This window comes from Gossypium arboreum, chromosome 13 (genome assembly GCF_025698485.1).
Source record: "Gossypium arboreum isolate Shixiya-1 chromosome 13, ASM2569848v2, whole genome shotgun sequence".
Taxonomy (NCBI): domain Eukaryota; kingdom Viridiplantae; phylum Streptophyta; class Magnoliopsida; order Malvales; family Malvaceae; genus Gossypium; species Gossypium arboreum.
Genome location: NC_069082.1, coordinates 2,988,808 through 3,012,529, shown reverse-complemented (window position 1 = coordinate 3,012,529; position 23,722 = coordinate 2,988,808). Strand labels below are relative to the sequence as shown.

The window sequence follows — 23,722 nt, the reverse complement described above, 5'->3', positions numbered from 1 at the left end:
ACCATGCTGTAACAGTAGGCTAATACTGCCCCTGCTAATCAGAATGACAGGAACAGATTCAACTTGCAGCTTACTCCTTAGATAACAAAATAAATTCTCAGCTATTTGCTCCCCTTCTGGAACATGACTGACTATGAGTTGCTTGGCCCCAACTTTCTCGCGGACAAAATGAAGTTGCAGTTCAACGTGCTTGGACCGAGCAATGAAAACAAGATTCTTGGACATTGCCATGGAGCTCATATTCACACCAAGCTGTAGGAACCCCTGTCAGTTTCACTCCCATTTCGTCAAGTAAAGATTTTACCCGTACAATCTCAGACACAGCACTTGCCACACTGCGATACTCAGCCTCGGATGTAGACAGCAAAACAACCGGCTGCTTCCTCGATCTCCATGCAATGGGATGGTTACCAAGATACACGACATATCCAGAGGTGGACCTCTTGTCTTGCAGGATGTTACCCCAATCAGTATCAGCATACGCCGTTAACACAAACGCTGAAGCAAGTTGAAACACAGCAGCAAAATCAACTGTAACTTCAATACGGGTGAACAAACTTCTGTTAAAACCGAATTAATTGACCGAATCAATTTAATTCGGTTAATTGGATGGTTAACCGATCTAGTTTAGTCGGTGATTGGTTAAATTTTTTTTAAATTTTCGGTTAACGGTTAATTCGGTTTGAAATTAGGTAATTAACCGAACTTAATAAATATTATATATTATATGTATTAGGCTAGTACTAATTCGGTCAAATAAATATTATAAATTTATTTATTTTGATATGTTTTACACTCGTTTTAACAAAAAAATATAAATTTCGGTTAATTTGGTTAACCAACTGAATTAACCAAAATATTTCGGTTCGGTTAATTTTTTTGAAAAAATTTTGGTTTGATTAATGGTTAGGATTAAAAAATTCGATTAATTCAATTAATACTAGTTCAGTTCGGTGAACCATTTGAACACCCCTAACCTTGAAGATAGCGTAAGATTCTCTTTACACTCATCTAGTGGTATTCACATGGATGGGTCATAAACTGACTAACCTTATTCGATCAATATCTTCATAAACAAAAAACATGCACAAAAATCGTCCAACATGCAAAAGTCACAAACAAGTCTTCTCGATAATGATACTAACAACTTGACCGTGAGCAAAATATAAAATAAAGAATAGGTTGCTTGTACTGCAAGTGTACAGGTCAAAACAAAGAATACATGCGTTGAATTAAGCAAAATATAAAACAAAGAATAGATTGCTTGTACTGCAAGTGTACAGGTCAAATTGAAATAATTTGTATTACAACGAAACATTGGAAATATTCTGAGGATTGAACCCAAAAAAGATTATGCACTTTAAAGCAATAAACAAAATAGCAGGCACAAGGAAGTCTATCGAGCTACTAAAGCAATCAATTATTAAGGAAATTGAAAATAGGTGAATTTATAAAAATTACAAACAAACAAATAAACATAAAAGGTTCTAAATGAACAGTGATCAATTAACTCTCATGTAAGCAATGAAATTACACCTAAAGGACTCAATTGACAATTTCCTCGCTTAATCAATTTTACCTTTCGGTATCAACTAATCAAATAAGGAAGTTAATCAAATTATCCTCTTGATCTCACTCAATTAAGTTAAACTAAATCATTTTTTACGCAATAGATTATCCTTTTGGTCTCACCTATCTAAATTTTTACTTAGAGTTGTCAATTCTAAATGTTATAATCTATTCAATTTAGTCCATATTGTTTATTGAATAATTAGGCATAAAATCATATGCTTACAATTAAATTAACCAATCACCCAACAAATTTAGCACATAGTCATGGAAAAATTAAACACAAAAAGCAATTTCATACAATTAAATTAAATTAAATTAAAAGGATGAAAATGTATAAGCTTAAAAATGCATAATAATATGGAGAATTTCTTTATTCCAATAGTAGAAATACTTCATTCCACGAGAGTTTATGAAAGCCCATTATTGAAATCTTCATTTGAAATGAAAATATAAAAGAAAATAGAGCATTTGAGTAAAGAAAAGTACTAACCTAGAAATTTCTGCTAACCAGTCCCTGTACTATTACTCTAATCTAATTTTAAAAACTATTAGCTCAAATAACCATAAATTCTCTACTTAGTCTCTCAAAATGTTGATTTAAGGTGATATTTATAATTGAAAATGTAAACAACCATCAATTAAATGTTTGTCCCTAATAATAATTCCAAATAAGGCATGTTTGACCAGCAATTCCACAGCTTCCCCCTCTAAAATCTCAATTGATTTGGTTGTTACGAACTCTATGTCACGAAACTGGTGATGTGAGGTTGTGACAGTACTACTCAGAGGGCTCTGGATTGTAACACCATAGGTCCGATGTCGTGATATTGCTCAGTTTCCTCGATCCAACTTCAGAAGACTCAATGTTGCGACATCAACATCCCAAGGTTGCAATGCTGAAGCTTTTTGCTTCCTTCCTTCCTTCTTCTTCCTCAGTTAAGTCCCTGCCAGTGCCTTGGCCACATGTTAAGTTTGTTTGGACATATAATTGATGAATTTCATATGGCCAAATATAGTATATGTTGTATGCCAACTAAGCAAATACACACATAACCCAAGTGATGAACATTGAACTGTTATAGTCAGACTTATGAAATATTTAAAGGGGACCACTGATTTTGGTATTTTATTTAGTGAGTGCCTTAGAAAATTTATTTCATTAATTGTAAAGTGGCACGTACTTTTAAGAAAATATTAAAAAATAAAACTGTTAAATATGACTCCTATTTTCAGTCAAATTTGAGAAATAATCTTTCAGTTAAACTCTGTTTACTTGTTTCAATCAAATACTGATTAGTTTAGATTATTTTATTATTATTTGACCTATGAATTTAGCCTATAAATAGGCTCTTTTACAACCTTAAAAAAATACACCCATTAGAGATTAAAACTCATAACATATTTAGAGAATTTTGCGTTTACGTTTTGAGGGTTCTTTTTTTCGGGTTTTTAGGGTTTAGTCTTTATCTCCATCTTTTGTACTCTTCGTTCTTTTGCCATTATAGTAAAATTATCTTTGCCCGTGGTTTTTTATCCTCTTTGGAGGGGTTTTTCACGTTAAATTTCTATGTTCAATTTTTTAATTTATTCTGCGATTTTCTTGTCCGTTGCTTAATCGGGTCGATTCCTAACAAGTGGTATCAGAGCTAGTTCAATTTTCATAGATCAGCCCGTTCAAAAATGGCAGCAACAAGATTTGAAATTGAGAAGTTTGATGGTGAGACAAATTTCAATTTGTGGCAAGTTCGGATGATGACAATTCTAGTTCAATCCGGTTTGAAAAAGGTTGTTACTGGGAAAAAGCCTGAGAATCTAAATAAAAGCAGAATGGGAAGAGCTTGATGAAAAGGCTTTATCTCGCAACCCGCTTGTGCCTCATGAATACTGATTGCAGGAGCTATTGATGGAGAAGACCTCATCCGCCTTGTGGAAAAGGTTAGAAACTCTTTATGCGACTAAGTCTCTGGCTAATCGTTTAGTGTTGAAACAATGTCTATTTACGTTTCGCATGAACGAAGGTGAGCCTCTTAGAGATCACATCAGTCAATTTATTACTCTTTTAAATGATTTAAAGAATGTTGAGGTTCATATTGACGATGAAGATCAGGCTATGCTATTATTGTGCTCTTTACCCCCTTCATACAAGTCTTTCGGGGAGACCCTGATTTATGGCAAAGACAAACTCTCGTTCGAAGATGTAAAGGGTCATTTGTTGAGTAGAGACAAACTCGACAATGACCTTCATTTGGATAGCAAGCTTTCGTTTTGGTAGCATCAAAGAAACGAGATAAAATGTGTCGCTATTGTAAAAAAGTTAGGTCACGTCAAAGCAGATTGTTATAAACTACGAAATAAAAGAGCTGCTGAGAGTAACGAGGAAGATGTAGCTAGTGCTAATTTGGCCGATGAAAATGGTGATGATTTTTTGTTAGTGTCAACAAGCGATAACACCAAGCTCACGTCCGAGTGGATTCTAGATTCAGGATGTTCTTTCTACATATGTCCCAATAGAGAATGGTTCTCCACATACAGTTCGGTTGAAGGTGGAGTTGTGCGCATGAGAAACGATTCATCTAGTAAGGTAATTAGTATTGGTACTGTTAAAATTAAGATGCACGATGGGATGCGTCGAAACCATTTTTTTTATTTGAAAGAAAAAACAGAAATCGACTTTTAAACAACATGTGGAGTCGCCACCAATCTCTTTGCATAGGTGTGATTGGGTCACCTACTAAAATATTTTGTTCCACTTAAAACAATTTTGGTTCACATAAAATTTTAAAAAAAATGGTTCGGGAGTTGGTTACACATGGGGAAGGGTGAGCACCCTCATTACGTCCAAAAATTGGTACCAAATTGATTCGATGTTATCCTTATATCAAAGATTTTAAAAAAGATCTTTCAAAGTATAGTTCTTTAAAATGTGTGAATAGTTCAAGTTAACTGTCAAAATTCTCTCGTTTCAAAGATATGCAGTATCATACCCAACACGATTGGATACGATCTTTTATACATTCAAAAATACTATTGATTTTTCACTTTCAAAAACTCGTACGCTAAAATTATAAAAGGATATCCAAATATTTAGTTCACCAAAAAAATCATACCCAGCACGGTAGGGCATGATTTTCTGAATTCCCAAATATTGGATATTGCCTTATTTTAGAATTTTTGAATAATAAGGAAAATTAGAAATTAGCTCAAATCACATTTATTTGTTTTAAAATAGATAGAATACTTAATGCATCATAACGAAACATTTGTATAGAAAAGGATTAATGAACATGAAATAATATGCACACATATAGTACAATAAACCACAATTAATAAATCCAATAATTATGTACAACTATTCTAAGTAAAATGTAACCAAATTCTTAATCATGGATGGAGAACAATTGATATAATGAATAAAACAATGACTAAATGACATACATCAACAATAAATATCGCACAATATAAAACGATCCACAAAACATGTACAAAATCAAATGGAAATTTGAAGTCAATATGGTATAAGACATTTTCAAAGTAATGATGAATTAATGAACACATAATATATAATATATAAGTTGACAAATTTGCATAAAAACTAAGGATATATATTTATTGAAATAGATATTATAGAATAAAACTTTGAATCAAATTATATGTAAAATATTTTAAACACAAATTTATTTTAAAATTGACAATGTACATAATAACTTAAATAATATATAAAATACGAAAGAATAATAAAATACATGATAAGATATAATATACATAATAGATTCACAAAACATGCATATATAAATAGATTTAGGAATAATTATTTGTAAAAATAGCATGAAATTAATAATGCATATAAAATTTAGTTAGACTATTTTATATACATACCATTATACATAAAACATTTAAATGAGATACTATATAAATATTAGAGTAACCTAATATAAAGAAGCAATAATTTCATAAGTACAAAAACGAAGTTCTGAATAATTTTATATATACATAAAACCTCAAATGAATCTTAAAACAACGTGTATTTTAAATAAAACTCCATTAAAATAATATATGTACAAATATTCACAAAAATATTTAAATGAGACATTATCTAAAATGTTAAAATAGTATGATAAAATTAATCTTAAAATAATTATACAAATAAAAAACAAAACAAAATTAATAAAATAAATTAACACATATACAAAAATATTAAATGACTTTAAAAATAATAAGTGTTTCAAATAGAAAGCTTAATTAAAACACTAGGTATGCATAGGTATATACATATATAAATGTTTAAATAAATTTTTATACATAATGTTAAAACAATATAATGCAAACTTCAAAACAATGATTTCTTTAAATTGAGTAAAACTATTAAAGTATTTTCAATACATAAAAAAATTCCTCAAAAGACAATGAGTTATACAAATAGGAAACTTAATTAAAATAAATTTAAAATGAATGGGGATAATGTATAAATTTCTAAAATTGAACTGAGGACTAACACACAATACACACAAATTCCAAGGGACCAAAGCTGGAAATAATCCAGATCTCAAAATGCAGAGCTTAAGCGCGGGCTGAATTGATGTAATATCCTAATTCTAGGTGCAATTTAAAAACAAATAAAGTATGAATAGGGCCTAATTCAAAATCGGCGCGAAGGAGAAGGGCTACGCGCGTAAATTCCCCAATTTAAGCAAAGGCTTGCTAAGCGGGTCAGCGCGCGGATCTTGCCCTCTTGGAACGGCGCCGTTTTAAACACAGCCCTTAAACTCTCATTTTGGCTCCTTTTCTCCTATTTTTTTCAATTGCAGCCCACCTTTTAGCAAATTTCTATAACCCTAAGTCAATCTGCTTCATTTAGCAGCCGCCAAACCCACCACTCAATCTGATGGTCGAGGTGCACGAGCAGAGTCCCGATCTTGCCATCACAAGTCATCCATGGAAATCTGGTAAGTTAATCCTTCTCATTCTTTAAAAAAAAAAACTCAAATAATGTATTGTTCTCTCTAAAAACAAAGCAGAAATTCAAAAGAAAAAACATTCGACCCTCGCCCCGAATCTCTATATTTTCGAGATATATGGCCGTTCATTGGTGCCGATTTAAGTGTTTTCACTTTCATGGTAATATTGCGAGCAAATTGAGAGAAGCAAAAAGAAATAAAAAGATTTTTGGAATAACCTTTGGATAACTTTGTGATTGCTCTTTTTCGATATTTCGTATGTATTTCAGTATGCGTAGTATGCGTAAGATTTACAGAGATGAAATCGACAACTTTTTATAGCCAGATTTTCTTAGAATAAATAAAAATAAAAATTACATTTATTTACTGTATTCTGTTAGTGGTTCTTTTGGTGTATTCTTTTGCAGATTCAGCCGTACGGAGGAGCGGGGAGACACGGGAAGGAGGCCGTGCGAAGAGCTGCTCGTAGGAGCCCAACTCTCTAGCATATTCCAGAAGCTTCTGGTGCTCTCGACTGCTAAGCTTCTTTTTGGGCCCCGAATTTGGGCTAGGTTTAGGATATGGGTTTATAAATTTGGGTTAGAATTGTATCTGGTCTGGTATAAGTTTTTATTTGGCCCTAAAAATTTGTAAAAGGACTTAGATGATGGACTTTTATTGGTTTTCATTTTAATTTATTTTAGTTTTTGTTTTTTTTTATTTTTGGTTTTTCTCTAGCGAGCTCGGGCGAAATGGGCCAATTACAGGATGATTAGGACACTCTCAGATGTCAGGTATGTACCTGATTTACAAAAGAATCTCATCTCCTTAAGTATTTTAGACTTGAAAGGATACAAAATCAACATCGAGTCGAGCGGCATTAAAGTATCTCGTGGAGCTCTCGTTTTGTTAAAAGGTAAAAGAACCGACAGTCTTTATATTCTGGAAGGTTATATAGTGATCGGTGAAATCGGACGTCCCTCGTCCGTTACGGAGTTGAAGTCAACTTGTTTGGAGCAGAGGCAACTTGGTCATAGGAGGGAAAAATGTATGACCGTTTCGTTGAAGAGAGGTTCTCTTTTGGATGCAGGTTTTGAAAAGTTAGGGCACTGTGTTCGTGAAAATCAGACCCGGGTTAGTTTTGATTTGGCAGTGTACAAGTCGAAGGCTAGAAGTCTTTCAGTTTCTAAGCACAAATTCGACTCAGTTAATTCCATGCATAGTTCAATATAGGCTCGTGGCGGGCTTTGGCAAAGATGGCGTTGTGAAAATATGAGTCAATGTGGAGATTTGTTAAATATGACTCCTATTTTCAGTCAAATTTGAGAAATAATCTTTCAGTTAAACTCTGTTTACTTGTTTCAATCAAACACTGATTAGTTTAGATTATTTTATTATTATTTGACCTATGAATTTAGCCTATAAATAGGCTCTTTTACAACCTTAGAAAAATACACCCATTAGAGATTAGAACTCATAACACATTTAGAGAATTTTGTGTTTACGTTTTGAGGGTTCTTTGTTTTCAGGTTTTTGGGGTTTAGTCTTTATCTCCATCTTTTGTACTCTTCGTTCTTTTGCCATTATAGTAAAATTATCTTTGCCCGTGGTTTTTTATCCTCTTTGGAGGGATTTTTTTCACGTTAAATTTGTGTATTCAATTTCTCAATTTATTCCGCTATTTTCTTGTTCGTTGTTTAATCGGGTCGATTCCTAACAAAAATAAATTAAACATGTAAATTTTTTAAAAATTAATTACTAGTGATAAAGTATGAACTCTAGCTCAAAGCTCAATTGTAGATTAATTTTTTTGGGTAAGTTACACTATTGGTCACTAAATTATGGGTAAATTTTTTTTGGTCATTTAGTTAAAAAAATTACAATTTGATTATTAAGCTTTTCAAATGTTTTTCTTTGTCACCTAACTATTCAACAACACATTTTAATTGGTATAATAATAATTTTATTCCTTAATAAAAAATATGAAAATTGAAATTCTTTTAAAAAGTTTGAACATTTTAAAAATTAAAATTAAAATTAAATTAAATTAAATAAAAGTAAATGAAAATTTCAAAAATAGATAAAGGGAGAAAATGAGGAGAATTATTTTTAGATCCTCTAGTTTTTATTTGTATTATTTGTATAGAAATATCCTATACCCATTCTTTTAAAAAACACATAGGAAAAATAAATAAAAATATAAACCAAAACTATTGGTTCTATTTTTAACTCTTCTATTTCTTAGACATATTTTTTCGTTATAAGAAACGAAAAAAAACTAGAATATAATATTTTTTTTACAATTTGTGTTTTGAAAGATAATTTAAATGAAATGAAATTTTAAATTGAGTCGAAAAAGAAAATTTGTGGTATGTTTTGCTAAAGAATGACATCAAAATCAATTTCACAAGCCTCTGTAATATTGATTCTCGACGTTCTTCGAGGACACGAAACTTGACTTCAAGATATTATTAATTTAGTTTCGAAAAACATTGAGGAAGCATGCAATGATCTAACTTTTTTTATTTATCTTATTTTTAATTTGTTATTAGATTCTATTGAATGATATTTTTTCCATACATATTAGCTCTTCAACAACATTTTTAAGATTTTATTTTTCTAGAAATTTTATATAGAAGTTTCTATTTTTTTAAAATAATTTTGAATTTTTATAATTTTTATATAAAACCGAGTCAAATTGTTAAAAATATAAAATTAAAAACTGCAATAATTATTATACCAATTAGAAATGTGAACTTCTAAACGTCACAATATATTCTTTATTTAAAGAGAACCGAGATCACAAAACTTTATCTTTAAGTAGGCAATCAATATATATTTAAGCAATCAAAGAAATTTGGATTATTTTTATATGTAAACTCAAGGTTTCCTCAAGTCACACTAAACTTGAGGCTTTTAAAATCTTTAAAAACATACATTGTTAATATAAAAATATATTATATATAATATATATTATTAATTTAGAACTGAATTAATTAATAATCGAAATCTCAAAAAATTATTAGTAGACTTCTGACCGAACTAAATTCGATCATGAAACGAATTAAATCAGTTCGATCAGTTAATTCAATTTTAACCGAACTATGAACACCCCTAATTTAAAGCTTAAAATTTGATAATAAAAAAAAAGATTAAGGTTTAACTTTATTATATATCCTTCTTTTATCATTTATTTCATTCGTAGTGCACAGTTAATATACCAGCCATGAATATCATTTTGGCTGGTATAGGTGAAACATACCAAACAACAACAGAATACACACCAAGCATTATCTCAGAACGAAACATAAACTTTATGGTCTGGTGTAGGATTGATAAGTGGTCTTCGAACACGATTTCACGTAACCATTACTAGTAGGTGTGGTTTTGCAATTCCATCCCGTGCCTGTGGGGCTGTTGGAAACCTGACGAGAATACGACACGACCGTAGGTGGACCTGTATTTGAAAACTGGCTAGACGGTGGTGGATGTGAATCCTGGCCACCCCAAGATGGTGCTGATTTTGATGTACTTTTTCTTACATCCGCTTTGCTTCGATTATTGCCACCACCTGCAATTCAATGCATTGGACATCATACACATAAACCAGGACTAGGTTTCCTTAATGAGTTTGTAAAGGGTATTAAAAAAAAAAGAAATGAAAATGATTAAAATACATATAGAAAATTGAATACATTTTTACCTTCCCCCAGTAGTTGACGAGAGAGTGCTCCATGTGGGAAGAAGACGAAAGATACCAAGAGGTAGCAGCAAAGGATGAGAGGCAATGGAGATTTGATAGTTACCATAATTCTTTGCTAGCTAATATTTTAGATGTTCAATTTCTCCCAATTCTCAAAACAACAAACACTATTATTGTTTCGGCTATGGTAATTAGTATGTTTGTTCTCACTACAGCTCTGCCATTTATAAATACTATGACAACTACTTTATCTCTTGGTCGTCGACCCATTATTTGGGTTCTTTCGTTGAAGTTAGTGTAAACGCAAGTAAAGGTGCCTCATGGACAAAAATAAATAAACAATGACGCCCAAGTAACTTTGAACACGGTAAGACTAGACCAACTAAATCTTCCCCTTCAATTAAATCTTTTAAATATTGATTCACTACTTATTTTGAAAATATTTAGATAATAAATTGAAGCTATGCTCCAATGGTCTTTGAGACAGGGGCAGAGTTAAAAAATATTTTGAGAGGGCCGGAATAAAGTTGTATGTTTTTATGATAGCAAAAATGAAATTTCACCATTTTAATAGTATATATCTTTATAATTTTGAAAGATTAAATCAATTTTTTCTTATTCTTAAGGGGTCAAAATGTAATTTTACCATAACTAATTTAAAATTTTAAAATTATAAAAGGACTAAATGTAAAATTTTATATTTTAGGGGGCCTACCACCCCTTGGCTCCGCAAACTTAAGTCTTATTCGATAATACATTGAAATAATTAAATTAGTTAAAAATCAAAAATTGTTTCATAATCTATAAAAAATATATAATTTTTTTCTATAAAAATATAGAAAATTATAAATAGATTACTTAATACAAAAAATTTTAATTATTTTTATTATATTATCCTTTAAATATTTTGGTTTATTTTAAAATTATATTATCCTTTAAAAATTGAAGTTTAAATTTTAACTTAAAAAATTATAATTAAAATTTACAACCATCAAACTATATAATTATATAGTGTCTTTGAGATTTGATCTTGAAGCTAGATTTGTAAAGATGTTTGCTTGAAAATTTTGATTTTCTTTTGACTCAAGAGTTTTCAAAACTTAATCTTAAATCAATTATGTTTGATTCAAATGTTTTTAGACTTGATCCTAAAAACAAGTTTGAAGAAAGTTTGAATCCAAAAATTTCCAAAACTTGATTTTAGAATAGTTAAGTCCAGGTTGTCAAGTTTAATCTTGAAAACATATTTTATCACCTTTATATACAAAAGGATGGGGATAGTTTTGATCCAATTATGGTCTTTGAGACATGATATTAGATGAATAATTACTCTTCAAAGGTCTTTTAGATTTGATCTTAAAAATTTGTTTATCCCTTTTTTATGTTGGTTGAACAAGGTTAGAGAGAAACTAACCAATGGTTGCTGAAATTGATGCAGTGTTCTTTAAAATTCTTTTGAACTCTCCAAAATTTTTCAAAAACTTCTTAATATTTGATTTTTGTATTTCTTTTAAACAATGATTAAAGTGTTTCATTGGAGGATATTCAAAGGGATTCTTCCGAGCAACTTTGGATGGCATGTGTTGTTTGAATGTTGCTTGAGAAGAAGACTTTGGAATTGCATCTGTCCTAACTTGCCGGTGAATTTGACTTGGACACTGGTGAGTCTAACTTTTGGGATAACTTTATGCTGGTGACTGATTCGTTATTTGAAATGGGTTGAGAGGAGCATGATTATCCTATGCCACCTTTGGTTCAATAGAAATAAAACTTTTCAGGCAGGTGCTTGTTTATTGGCTGCTACATTCGAGTATCATATTTTAGAAATGAAACAAGCAACGGCAAGTACTGGTCATTCAGAAGAAACACGGTCTCGACAAGGACTGCATTAGCAGGAGAGATGGATACAGCCACCTAGAGAAGCTTTTTCAAGCTAAATGTGGATGCCAGTTTTGATAGGAGGAAGCAAGAGACTGACTTAGGAATAGTTGTCCGAGCTGACCATGGTTGTCTAACTGGTGCGGCTGTTCCGAAAGTTGGAAATGTAGTGGTTTGTGCTATTCAGGCGGGATTAGAGGTGGCTGTTTTTAAAGGTTTTACCAGCTTATAGGTAGAATCGGATTCCTTGCTAGCAATACAGGAAATTGAGATAAGGGACGAACCATGCTGGGACTGGGGTACTTTGGTTCTTGATATTAATTCATGCTATAGTCCTCGATTATCGTAAGGTTGTTTTTAATTATATGAAAAGGGATTGTAATAAATTAGCTCATTCACCATCTAGATTAAATTGTCAGGATGGTGAGGTTAAAGTGTGCGATTATTCTTTACAATACTTTGCATAATCCAGATAATTTTTTCTTCTAAATGAAGTTTTGAATAATAGAATTATTATTGTTAGTTGAATATTATCTTCATCTAAACAGAATTTTGAAAAATTAATTTTCGTTAGAACGTAGAAGGATTGTATGAAACATACATGTCACATCATTTTGTATTCCTTACTAATTATTTAATGTCATTTCAGTATTTTTTTTCATATCATTGACGTATCATTGATAAATTTTTTAACCTAAACTTTGTATCCTAAACTCTAAATCCCAAATCCTGAATCCTGAATCTCGAACCTTTGACCCTCGACCCTGAACTTTAGGTGCGAGGTATGAAATCTAGGTTTCAGGGTATAAAATTCAGGGTTTCAAGTGAGTCGAAGGTTCAAGTTAAAAAAATTATCAAAATGATGTGTCAATATCATAAAAAAATGCTGAAATAACATTAAATAATTAAAAAGTGATATAAAATGATATAACATCTCTATTTCTTACAATCATTTCCTTTTATAGAACATCCTTTTTCTTTTCTTTTTTTTTAAGAAAAACCAAACTTAGATAACGAAAAACTTCAAAAAATCAAGTTTCAATCCAAATATGGATGCAAATTTGAGGTCTAAAGCTTAAAATTTGAAAAGCAATTTAAGGTTATCTTTCTTTTTTTGTTCATTTTCTTCATTTCTTTCCTAGCGTACAGTTCGTGTACCAGCCATGAATGTCATTTTGGCTGGTATGAGTGAAACATACCAAACAACAACAGAATCCAAAAAAAAAAAGAACGACGCCGCACTTTATCTCAAAATTACGAAACATAAACTTTATGGATTGGGGTTATAGCTGTAGGAATTGGCACTCGAACACTTTCGTACGAAACCATTATTAGTAGTTGAGTTTTTGCAATTCCATCCTGAGTCTGTGGGGTTGTTCGCAGTCTGGCGAGAATACATCACGAACGGAGATGAGCTTGTCCTTGAAACCTGGTCATACCAAGATGGTGCTGATCGTGATTTACTTTTTTTTGCTTCTCTGCTTGGAGGATTGCGACGTTCTGCAGTTCAGTGTATTGGACATCATACACATAAACCAGGACAAGGTTTTAAAAAAGGAAATGAAAATGAATACGATGCAAATAGAAAATTGAAAACATTTTACCTTCCCCCAGTAGTTTACGAGAGACTGTTCCTTGTGGGAAGAAGACGAAAGATACCAAGAGATAGCAGCAAAGGATGAGAGGAAACGGAGATTTGATGATTACCATAATTTGCTTCTCTGCTAATATTCTGGATTGGATGTTCAATTTCTCCCAATTCTCAAAGCAACAAACACTATTGCTTTGGCTATTTTAGTTAGTACGTTTTTTCACATCAGAAACTATGCTACTTATAAAGACTATAACAGCTTTCTTTTGGTCGTCGGGTCGTCAACCCACTCATTGGGTTCTTTCGCCAGTTTGTGTGAACAAAAAAAAGTTGCCACCGCCCAAGTAACTTTCAAAATAAAAGAAACACGGTACCACTAGACCAAATACTTTTTCACCTTCCTAAAAGTCTATTACCTTAAAGTTTTTTTTTTTTTTGAGTTAATACAATATTTAATATTATTCATAATTCATTTTAACTTTTAAATAAGAGATAAAAGATGTTTTAACACATTCGAATCTACGTCTTTTTGCAATGATAATAATATTAATATCAACCAAGTTAAGACTCAATCGTCTATTAATAATATTATTAAATTTCAATAAAGTGAATATACCTTTTTATATATATATATATATATATATATATATATATTACAAGATTCTAAATAAATATTTATGTTCACATTGATATTTAGTGTTTTACATAATTAACAGATGCATAATTTGAAAACATATTTCATTGTACATGACAAAATTTAAATAAATTGTTTCCATTTAAAATCAAATTTGTAAAAAATCTAAACCTTATTGTTAATAACAAAATCGTATTGGAAGAAATTTGATGATGTCTAACACCATTTTTTAAACTAATGTAATATAGGTTTTTTTTTGGTTAATCTCGTTATAATATTTGATTGTATCTGCTCTTTTTAACATAATGATTAGGGTTATCCACAGTTCCTCGTTAATCCATAAATAGGAGTATAATACGCTTCAGCACATTCGAACTCACATCCTCTTGCATTGGCAACACTGTCCATGCCAATCAAGTGTTATATTTATACAAGGACTTCAACCGACTAACTAAAACGGTTATGAGCTTACCATCTTATTAACCACTAACAACTAACCGTTGACTGGTCAACTGACCATACTGTAACAGTAGGCTAATACTGCCCCTGCTAATCAGAAAAAAAATATCAAGCAGTAACAGGGACAGATTCAACTTGCAGCTTATTCCTTAGATAACGAAATAAATTCTCAGCTATTTGATCCCCTTCTGGAACATGACTGACTATGAGTTGCTTGGCCCCAACTTTCTCACGGACAAAATGAAGTGGCAGTTCAACGTGCTTGGACCGAGCAATGAAAACAAGATTCTTGGACATTGACATGGCGCTCATATCCACACCAAATTGTAGGAACCCCTGTCAGTTTCACTCCCATTTCGTCAAGTAAAGATTTTACCCGTACAATCTCAGACACAGCACTTGCCACACTGCGATACTCAGCCTCGGATGTAGACAGCAAAACAACCGGCTGTTTCCTCGATCTCCATGCAATGGGATGGTTACCAAGATACACGACATATCCAGAGGTGAACCTCTTGTCTTGCAGGCTGTTACCCCAATCAGTATCAGCATACGCCGTTAATGTTAAGCTTTGGCCTGCAATGCAATATGCAAACCAGCATTGGAGCTGAACCAAATGAAGCAAAATCATTTTGTTTATTTATAATTGATTTGGTTGCTTTGTAATCTAACTTTTAAGTTAGCAGGATTTGGTCAAGATTTAAATGTGATAGCTGGTATGTCAGCTACATTTTATTTGTAATTTTAGCTAAGCTTTTGAGAAGCATTTATGGGAGCAGTTATGTTAGGTAACTGTCATTTTTATTGTAATATATATACTTTATCCGGATGAAATGGAAAGTAAGAAAAATTCATTTCTTCCAAAAATTTCTGCTTTGTTGGTAGTTTCTTTACAAGTCTCAAGTCTTTAAAGTTCAAACTTCTTTCATATTTTATCCGAGTTAATTACGTTGTTGCTCTATTTCTAGACAGAGCTTCATACTTGATCCGGATTACTTGCTTTTGTTTTCTTTCTCTGCTGTTAAAACTCAACAGTTAACACAAGCGCTGAAGCAAGTTGGGTAAATGTTTTTTAAATTTTTGGTTAACGGTTAATTCAGTTCAAAACTAGGTAATTAATCGAATTAACCGAACTTTGGTTGTCCCTCCAAAATCTCAATTGATTTGGTTGTTACGAACTCTATGTGACGAAACTGGTGATGTGAAGTCGTGACACTACTACTCAGGGGGCTCACAGGTCCGATGTCGCAATATTGCTCGGTTTCCTCGATCCAACTTCAGAAGACTCAATGTTGTGACATTAACATCCCGAGGTAGCAATGCTGGAGCTTTTCACTTCCTTCCTTCCTTCTTCTTCCTCAGTTAAGTCCCTACAAGTGCCTTGGCCATATGTTAAGTTCGTTTGGACATATAATTGATGAATTTCATACGGCCAAATATATGTTGTATGTCAAACTAAGCAGATAAACACATAACACGAGTGATCAACATTGAACTATTATAGTCAGACTTACGAAATATTTAAAGGGGACCATTGATTTTGGTATTTTATTTAGTGAGTTTCTCACAATATTATAAGGATACAATGATGCTAATTGGATCTCAGGTTCAGATGAAAGAAATTCCACCAGTGGTTTCATATTCACCCTTAGTGGTGGTGTTATATCATGGAGATCAACCAAACAAACTATTATAGAAAATCTACTATGGAGTATATTACTCTGAAGTTGGCTGGTAATGAGGTTGAGTGGTTCAAAAACTGAGCAAATATTTCATTGAGCACGAAGCCAACAGCTTCTGTGTCGATGCGTTGTGATTGCCAGTCGGCAATAGCCATTGCAAAGAATAAAACTTTCAATGGCAAAAATAGACATATTTATCTAAGAAATGATGTGATTAAGTAGCTGCAATATGATGGAGTGATATTAATTGATTACGTGATGTCAAAGATGAATTTGATAAATCATCTGACTAAACCTCTTGGGAAGAAACTAATATATGAAACATTGAGGGGAATGAGACTATTGCCAAAGGTTGAATTTAACAATGATGGAAACCCAATCTATGTGATTGGAGATCTCATGAGTTAGGTTCATATGGGTAAGAACGACGTCATAGTTGACCTGCTAAGCACTATACGAGTAACAATGCTTAAACAAATAACTGCATGGATGGTGAGGATGAGTAAAACCTCTTAATCAAATTCATATCAGTTAAAGGTAGTGTATTGCTCTGTGGAATACAGTTAATGGATTGACATATATGAGTGTAACTTATTAACATACAACTGCGTTGAAGAATGAATCATAAATATAATATGTTCAATGAGAAAGTTTACAAGTTAAATAATTGGTTAATAAAAACTTGTTTCCCCAATTATTTAAGTAAATTATACTTATTTGTCGAAAGTTTTGGTTCATAGGAAAAAGGACACCAAGACTATGCATTATATTGAAATACTTGGCTAAAATTCTTTCTTAGTTCTATGGAATATTCGGAGAATTGTTGGAAGTTTTATGTATTTCAAAGAATTCACAAAGTCTCACATCCTTTAAATAAACTTATCAATATTATGTTTATATAGTATTGTTTTACTTTGAGCTTATAAGAGCCAAAGTGAGAGGATGAACACGCGCTCATGAAGCTTGAGCCTGAAAGCTCAGTTCAGTTCAAACGAGTTAATTCTACCCCTTGCATATGATTCTAAGCTCAGTTCAATTTTGCTTTTTACATTTTTTATTTATTTTATTTATCACTATTTCAGTCAAACTAGGTTACTTGATTTCCTATTTAAGTGAGATTTTTTAATGTTAAAATCAAATATTTCTTAATGTATCAAGTATTTTCCCAACGAATATGTTTTCTATTTTTGACATACATGGTACCTTTAAATGCCATGCATGATACCCTTCAAACATAAACAATCAGTTTATTCTTAACGTTCTCTTACAAATTCTCTGTTTTTCTCAAAAACTTCCTTCTATGATTTTACCCCAGTATTTAATTGTTTCTTTCTTTCTTGTTCCCTATTTTACGATTAATTAACAAAAGTACTTGTTGAATTTTAGAGGATACAGAACCCGCGAAATATCTTTAAGGACAGTTATATTCATGACTCAAGCAATAGTTCCAATTTTCTAACCCTTGGATTTCTAATAGAGGGTTGGTCGGTTGGACCCTCCACCTTCAATTTTCTTGCTATTTTTTTGGAGAGGGGGATGATGGATTGATGGAGATGACTTAGGGGGGCTACTAGGGGTAGCTCGACTAGGGTATGGTGTTGGTGGTAGTGAGGGAGTTGTAGTGACAAAGCAAGGTCTCAAGGACTAGATTGTAAAATTTGTAAAGCCAAGTGGCCTCTTTTTCTAAATCCTCATTTTTTTTAATTTTGTTTTTTTGGAATATTGAAATTAATAAAATATTTATATAAAAAATTATATGAATCTAAAATGGATGGGCCAAAGCCCGATAAAAAATTATCTAATAAAATAATTATAAGCATTCTGAACTAAGTACGGGTTTTTAGAGTTAGCTCACCTTCGGGGGATCGTAACCCTTTGTCCGTTCTATTGTAGCACGTGTCGCCCAAAGCATAAGGGGCATGATGACTTGATATCATCTTCACCTTCCTCTAACTTATCACCAACAGTTTGCTCAAAGTTCCAAACTCAACGGTGGCAACTAAACATGAGGGTTGCACTCGTTATGAGACTTAACCAACACCTTACGGCATGAGCTGAAGACAACCATGCACCACCTATGTCTGTATTCCCGAAGGCACCCCTTTCTTTCAAGAGGATTCGCGACATGTCAAACCCTAATAAGGTTCTTTGCTTTGCATCGAATTAAACCGAAATTAGTTTGGGCTTTAATTCGTACACACTTCAAAAAAGCTCAAGATAAATTTCCCAAAAAATAAAATTATGAAACAAGTCATTTAAATTAAATTTAAAGAGTAAATAAGTTAGCAAGTTAGTGATTTTAAGGGCTGACAATTAAAATTAGATTAAATTGGACACATTGCTTTGGGTCTGGACAAAATATGGTGTTTTTTACACGGTTCATGTACACAAAGTACACAACAGAATACACAAAAAACGCCCAACTGCACCTAAAAACGAAACATAAACTTTATGGATTGGAGTAATAGGTGAAGGATTGAGAAGAGGAGCTTGAACACGATTGGGTGAAGACATTATCATTAGTTGTGCTTTCGCAATTCTGAACCACGGTCGAAGAGCTCGAACACGAGTTCATGACAGCATAATCATTAGTTGTGCTTTCGCAATTCCATTTCTGTTCTGCAACCTGGCTAGATGGGGGTGGATGTGAATCTTGGCCACCCCAAGATGATGCTGACTTTGATTTACTTCTTTTTACTCCCGCTTTGCTTGGTCCATTGCCGCCTTCTGCAATTCAATGCATTGGGCATCATACACATAAACCAGGACAAGGTTTAAGTCATGTTCCCTGATGAGTTTGTAAAGGGTTTTAAAAACCAAAAGGTTATAGTATAAATTCTCCATCTCACTATAAATTTACCACTCAGCTTTTTGTGGTTCAACTTTATCATTAAATTATGAATTTTATTAAAATTTGTTACCAACTTTAATTTTTAAATAAAATTTACCATTTGATATTGATTTGATGTTTTAAAATAAAATATAATAAAAATTATTCAAATATTTTATGTTAATAGATAACAATAAATTAATTTATAAAAATTAAAAACTCATTTATTTGCTTTGAATTTTCATTTAGCAAAAGAAAGACTTGAATTTTTTTAAAAATGGGTAATGTATATGAATGTACTATAACTCGGCAACTTATACCTACTTGATACTTAAATTTTTTTTTTAACTTCATTGGTATCTAAACTTGGAAATTGTAAGCCAACCTGATACTCTTTTAGGTACCTAACTAACATCATTAAAATACATTAATATGACACTAACAACCAATAGCATGATAACACGTGGTAGCTTAACATTTTGACACATGACAAAAATAAAATATATAAAATATATATTCTTTTACACATAGGTAATGAACCTAGACAACCATTTGTCTAGGTTCATTTGAGTTGGATTATTTGTCTAGATTCATTCTAAACATCCTTTTAGTTTTTTATATATTTTAAATTTTTATATTATTATTTTTAAATTTAAAATATATAAAATCCAAAAATTAAAAAATTATAAATTTATAAAAATATTAGAAATATAATTTGATACTAGAATGAACCTGGACACCAATTTCTCTAAATACGCTTGAACCTAGACAACCATTTGTCCAGCTTAACTCTAGGTATTTTTGGTAATTTTCTATATTTTTATTTTTAGAAATTATCATATTTTATATTATTATTAAATTAAAGATACATAAATTTTTATATTTTGTAAAATCTTATGTTTTATAATTTTTTGTATATTTTAGATTATATTAATTATATTTTATATATATGGACAAATATATTTTATATTTTTAAAAATTTGACGTGAAATAATATTATTTTAAATATATTTTTAATATATTTTTAATTTCATAATTATAATATATAAATTTAATATTTTATGAAAAATAAAAAAATTAAAAATATTTATGGAATGAATATTGACAAAAAGTTGTCCGAGTTCAAACGCATGTAGACAATGATTTGTCTATTTTCACTCTAATGTCAAATAATATTTCTAATATTTTTGTGAATTTGTATATTTTAAATTTCTAAAGAATAATAATATAAAAATTGATATGTCGGACAAATTTTCATTCCTATGTGTAAAAATTTATGTATTTTTTTATTTTTTGCCACGTGTCAAAATGTAAAGCTTCTATGTATCTCAAGCTATTGGTCGTTAATGCCATATCAGCACTTTTAATGTTGTGAGTCGGGTTCCTAAAAATGTAATAAGTTGGCTTAAGATTTTCAAATTTAGGTATCAAATAAGTACAAGCTAAATTTTAATAAAAAATTAAACTTTTAATATCAAAATCCAATCAAGCAAAATTGAAGTGGTGAAATTGAATAAAGAGTTAAAGTATAGTGATAAAATTACCTCTAGTTCAAAAGTACAAAAGCAAATATCAATGAAACTAAAATATAATGACAATTTTCAATTTTTACATTGCAAATGTACACATTAAGCTAAAAATAATGAAAATGATTAAATTTAAAAGATACTGATACGTATAGAAAATTGAAGACGTTTTGTCAATTGGCATGGGTATTGTTACCAATACAGGAGGACATGGGTTCAAGTGCGCTAAAGCGCATTATCCTCCTATTTATGAGTTAGAGAAAGACTATAGATAGTTCTAAACATTGTATCAAAAAAAAATAAATATAATCCGAATATATAATGAAATTGCACGTTTTACCTTCCTCTTGTAGTTTACGAGAGACTGCTCCATATGGGAAGAAGAAGAAAGATGCCAAGAGGTAACAACAAAGGATGAGAGGAAACGGGGGCTTCATAATTATCATAATTTGCTTCTCTCCTAGTGTTGTGGATTGAATGTTCAATTTCTCCCAATTCTCAAAACAACAAACACTATCTATTTATAAAAACTTTGAAAGGAAATTCAAACCCACGCTGCATTAATAAATTATACACATTTAATCATTCGTTACTGAGTCAACAAAATAGACTATTCATCTAATTAATTCTAGAAGTGGACCAAAAGCCTTTCTCCCATGAATATATAACTTCAATTTTGCCTTGAGTCAGGAAAAAATGTTATATTGAACATGAAGTTAATAATAATTTTAATAGTGTTAATAGTTGGGTTTGAATTTTAAAATCTAAAATATAATAAAATTAAATTCCTAAAACTAAAAGTATAAGGACTAAATTATAGTTTTGTGAAAATTATAGAGACCAATAATATATTTTAACCCATTATCCAACCCATCATTTGGGTTCGTTCGTTTTTTTAGGTCAATGAAAATGCAGTGCTGGGCAAGTTCTATGAAATTGAGGTTCTTGTGTGAACGTAAGTAACGTTGGCGCTATCGACAAAAATAAATAAATAGATAACGTTGACGACAATGTAACTTTCTTTTTCAAAAATATAATTCAGGTCTAGTATTATTTACGTAAAATTTCTTAACAATATTAATTTCAAGATTCGAATTTAATTTAAATATTTAAGAAAAATAATTATTTTTATTTTTAATTATTCATGTCATAAAATTAGAACTTTAATTGATAAATCGTGTCGCCTTAGATGATTTTTCGCTTCACTCTTAAGTTAAAGAATATTTTTTAGAACATTTACTTAAACACTTGGCGATGGTGTACTATTATTTTCTTATAGCTTTTTTGTTGAAGTCCCATTGTCTTTCCAAGTTATTTCTTCTTTATTTTGGTGCCTTATAGAATGTCTTTTTGTGAGTTCTCATTTTCGAAAATTAAGTTGACTTAAACGGATTTGAAATAAAAAATCACCTAAGATCAAACTGTTTACTAGACTAAAATTCTAACCCGTGATACTTGATGGTACTCCAATATAACTTTCAAAAACTAGTTGCAAAATCAAAGAAGCACTCTAAGACTTGAAGAAATTCTTTTAATGTTTAACTCACGGCAAAATTGGAGGTATATATTCATTGGAGAAAAAACTGACTTTTGGTACACTTCTAGAATTAATTAGATAAATAGTCTATTTTGTTCACTTAGTAACTAATAAGCAAAAACGTCGTAAATGTTTTATACAAAATGGACTTTTTAGTCAATAATCTCTTGACTCAATGACAAGAGCATTATGTTATAGGCACCCCAATTATAAAAACAATACGCTTCTTATAGGTCAAATACATATTTTTTATTATATAATTATATAATTATTATTTTATCTATTTAAATAAATAAATTATTAATTCAAATATGAATTAAAAATAAAATAAAGCTTGAGAAGAGATTCAAAGTTGGGTTACTTGAGTAATATGCATAAACATTAAACCATTAAACCAATCAACCAAGTAGCATAATGTGTAATAAGAAACAACATTTTGTATAAAGTGTTAAGAACCATAAAATTATTATACAAAGCTATATAAATTAGAATCATCATATAAAATTATCAAGAACAAAACTAGATATAGAAGTATACTTGAATTCATTAATATTTTTGAAATTTTGAATCTTATGGTTTTAATCTTCCAAATTAGCCCGAAGTAATTCAGAGAAAGTGACTCTCTTTTTTTTCTAAGGATTGGATATTAGAAAAGTTACGTTATGTGTAATTTGGGGACGATAACACTAATTTATGACTTTTGCATATTAACCTAATTTCTAATCAGTCCATCATTAATTAGAAATTAGTTACTAGTGTATCTACATATATTTGACCATACTTTATTTAATAACTAAAACTCAATAAACGTTAACTAAATTAGATCACTTTTAATTTGAGTTAATCTTTTATAATAGTAAATAATAACATGTAATTACTCTTATTATATATGTGATGTCCATATTTTCCAACATAAAACACTTTTTTTAAGTGCATCCTAAGGTTATTTCCGTAATTAATTCTAAAACTAGTTCAAAAGTTGAATTATTTTCCCAATGGGTATATACCCCTACTTTTTTCCATTGATTCACAATTAAATTTTCCAAGGATATGAGATTCTTCTTTAAATCAGGCACATGTCTAACATTTGATAGTGTCCTAATGATTCTATCATGCACAATGATCTGAATGATACCAACATTGGTTACCTTAAAAGGTGAATTGTTTCCTATAAGCACAACTCTACCTTCAACTAGACTATATGTGGAGAACAAGTCCTTGTTTGAACACATATGGAAAGAGCACCCCGAATCCAGAATCCACTCAAACTTAAGTTTAGACCTTTCAATCATAGACACCAACAACCAATCATCACTTTTGAAACCATTTTTTTTAAAAGGGTTGGCTTTTATTTAAAAACGAAAGTAAGAGTCGCC

General features: G+C 30.8%; 3 protein-coding genes across 3 annotated transcripts; all 3 read right to left on the bottom strand.

Annotated features, from left to right (window-relative positions):
* Nucleotides 1–9,658: 9,658 nt before the first annotated feature.
* On the bottom strand, nt 9,659–10,405 carry LOC128286392 (uncharacterized). The gene is made up of 2 exons (XM_053023690.1): nt 10,210–10,405; nt 9,659–10,077 (listed from the first exon to the last, which is right to left on the bottom strand). Exons 1-2 carry the CDS (start codon nt 10,313–10,315, stop codon nt 9,821–9,823), a joined length of 363 nt encoding a protein of 120 aa, XP_052879650.1. The 5' UTR covers nt 10,316–10,405; the 3' UTR covers nt 9,659–9,820.
* A 2,763-nt stretch (nt 10,406–13,168) lies between these two features.
* On the bottom strand, nt 13,169–13,929 carry LOC108463596 (uncharacterized). The gene is made up of 2 exons (XM_017763518.2): nt 13,692–13,929; nt 13,169–13,587 (listed from the first exon to the last, which is right to left on the bottom strand). The coding sequence occupies exons 1-2, from the start codon at nt 13,795–13,797 to the stop codon at nt 13,358–13,360; spliced, it is 336 nt and encodes a 111-aa protein (XP_017619007.1). The 5' UTR covers nt 13,798–13,929; the 3' UTR covers nt 13,169–13,357.
* A 4,814-nt stretch (nt 13,930–18,743) lies between these two features.
* Nucleotides 18,744–21,333, bottom strand: LOC128286383 (uncharacterized). The gene is made up of 2 exons (XM_053023682.1): nt 21,150–21,333; nt 18,744–19,180 (listed from the first exon to the last, which is right to left on the bottom strand). Exons 1-2 carry the CDS (start codon nt 21,253–21,255, stop codon nt 18,903–18,905), a joined length of 384 nt encoding a protein of 127 aa, XP_052879642.1. The 5' UTR covers nt 21,256–21,333; the 3' UTR covers nt 18,744–18,902.
* Nucleotides 21,334–23,722: the final 2,389 nt, after the last annotated feature.

Coding starts and splice junctions, on each gene's coding strand:
- LOC128286392 (XM_053023690.1), bottom strand. CDS start 10,315: ATGGTAACTATCAAATCTCCATTGCCTCTCATCCTTTGCTGCTACCTC. Junction 10,078..10,209: donor TCGTCAACTACTGGGGGAAG/GTAAAAATGTAT, acceptor ATTGAATTGCAG/GTGGTGGCAATAATCGAAGC.
- LOC108463596 (XM_017763518.2), bottom strand. CDS start 13,797: ATGGTAATCATCAAATCTCCGTTTCCTCTCATCCTTTGCTGCTATCTC. Junction 13,588..13,691: donor TCGTAAACTACTGGGGGAAG/GTAAAATGTTTT, acceptor ACTGAACTGCAG/AACGTCGCAATCCTCCAAGC.
- LOC128286383 (XM_053023682.1), bottom strand. CDS start 21,255: ATGATAATTATGAAGCCCCCGTTTCCTCTCATCCTTTGTTGTTACCTC. Junction 19,181..21,149: donor TCGTAAACTACAAGAGGAAG/GTAAAACGTGCA, acceptor ATTGAATTGCAG/AAGGCGGCAATGGACCAAGC.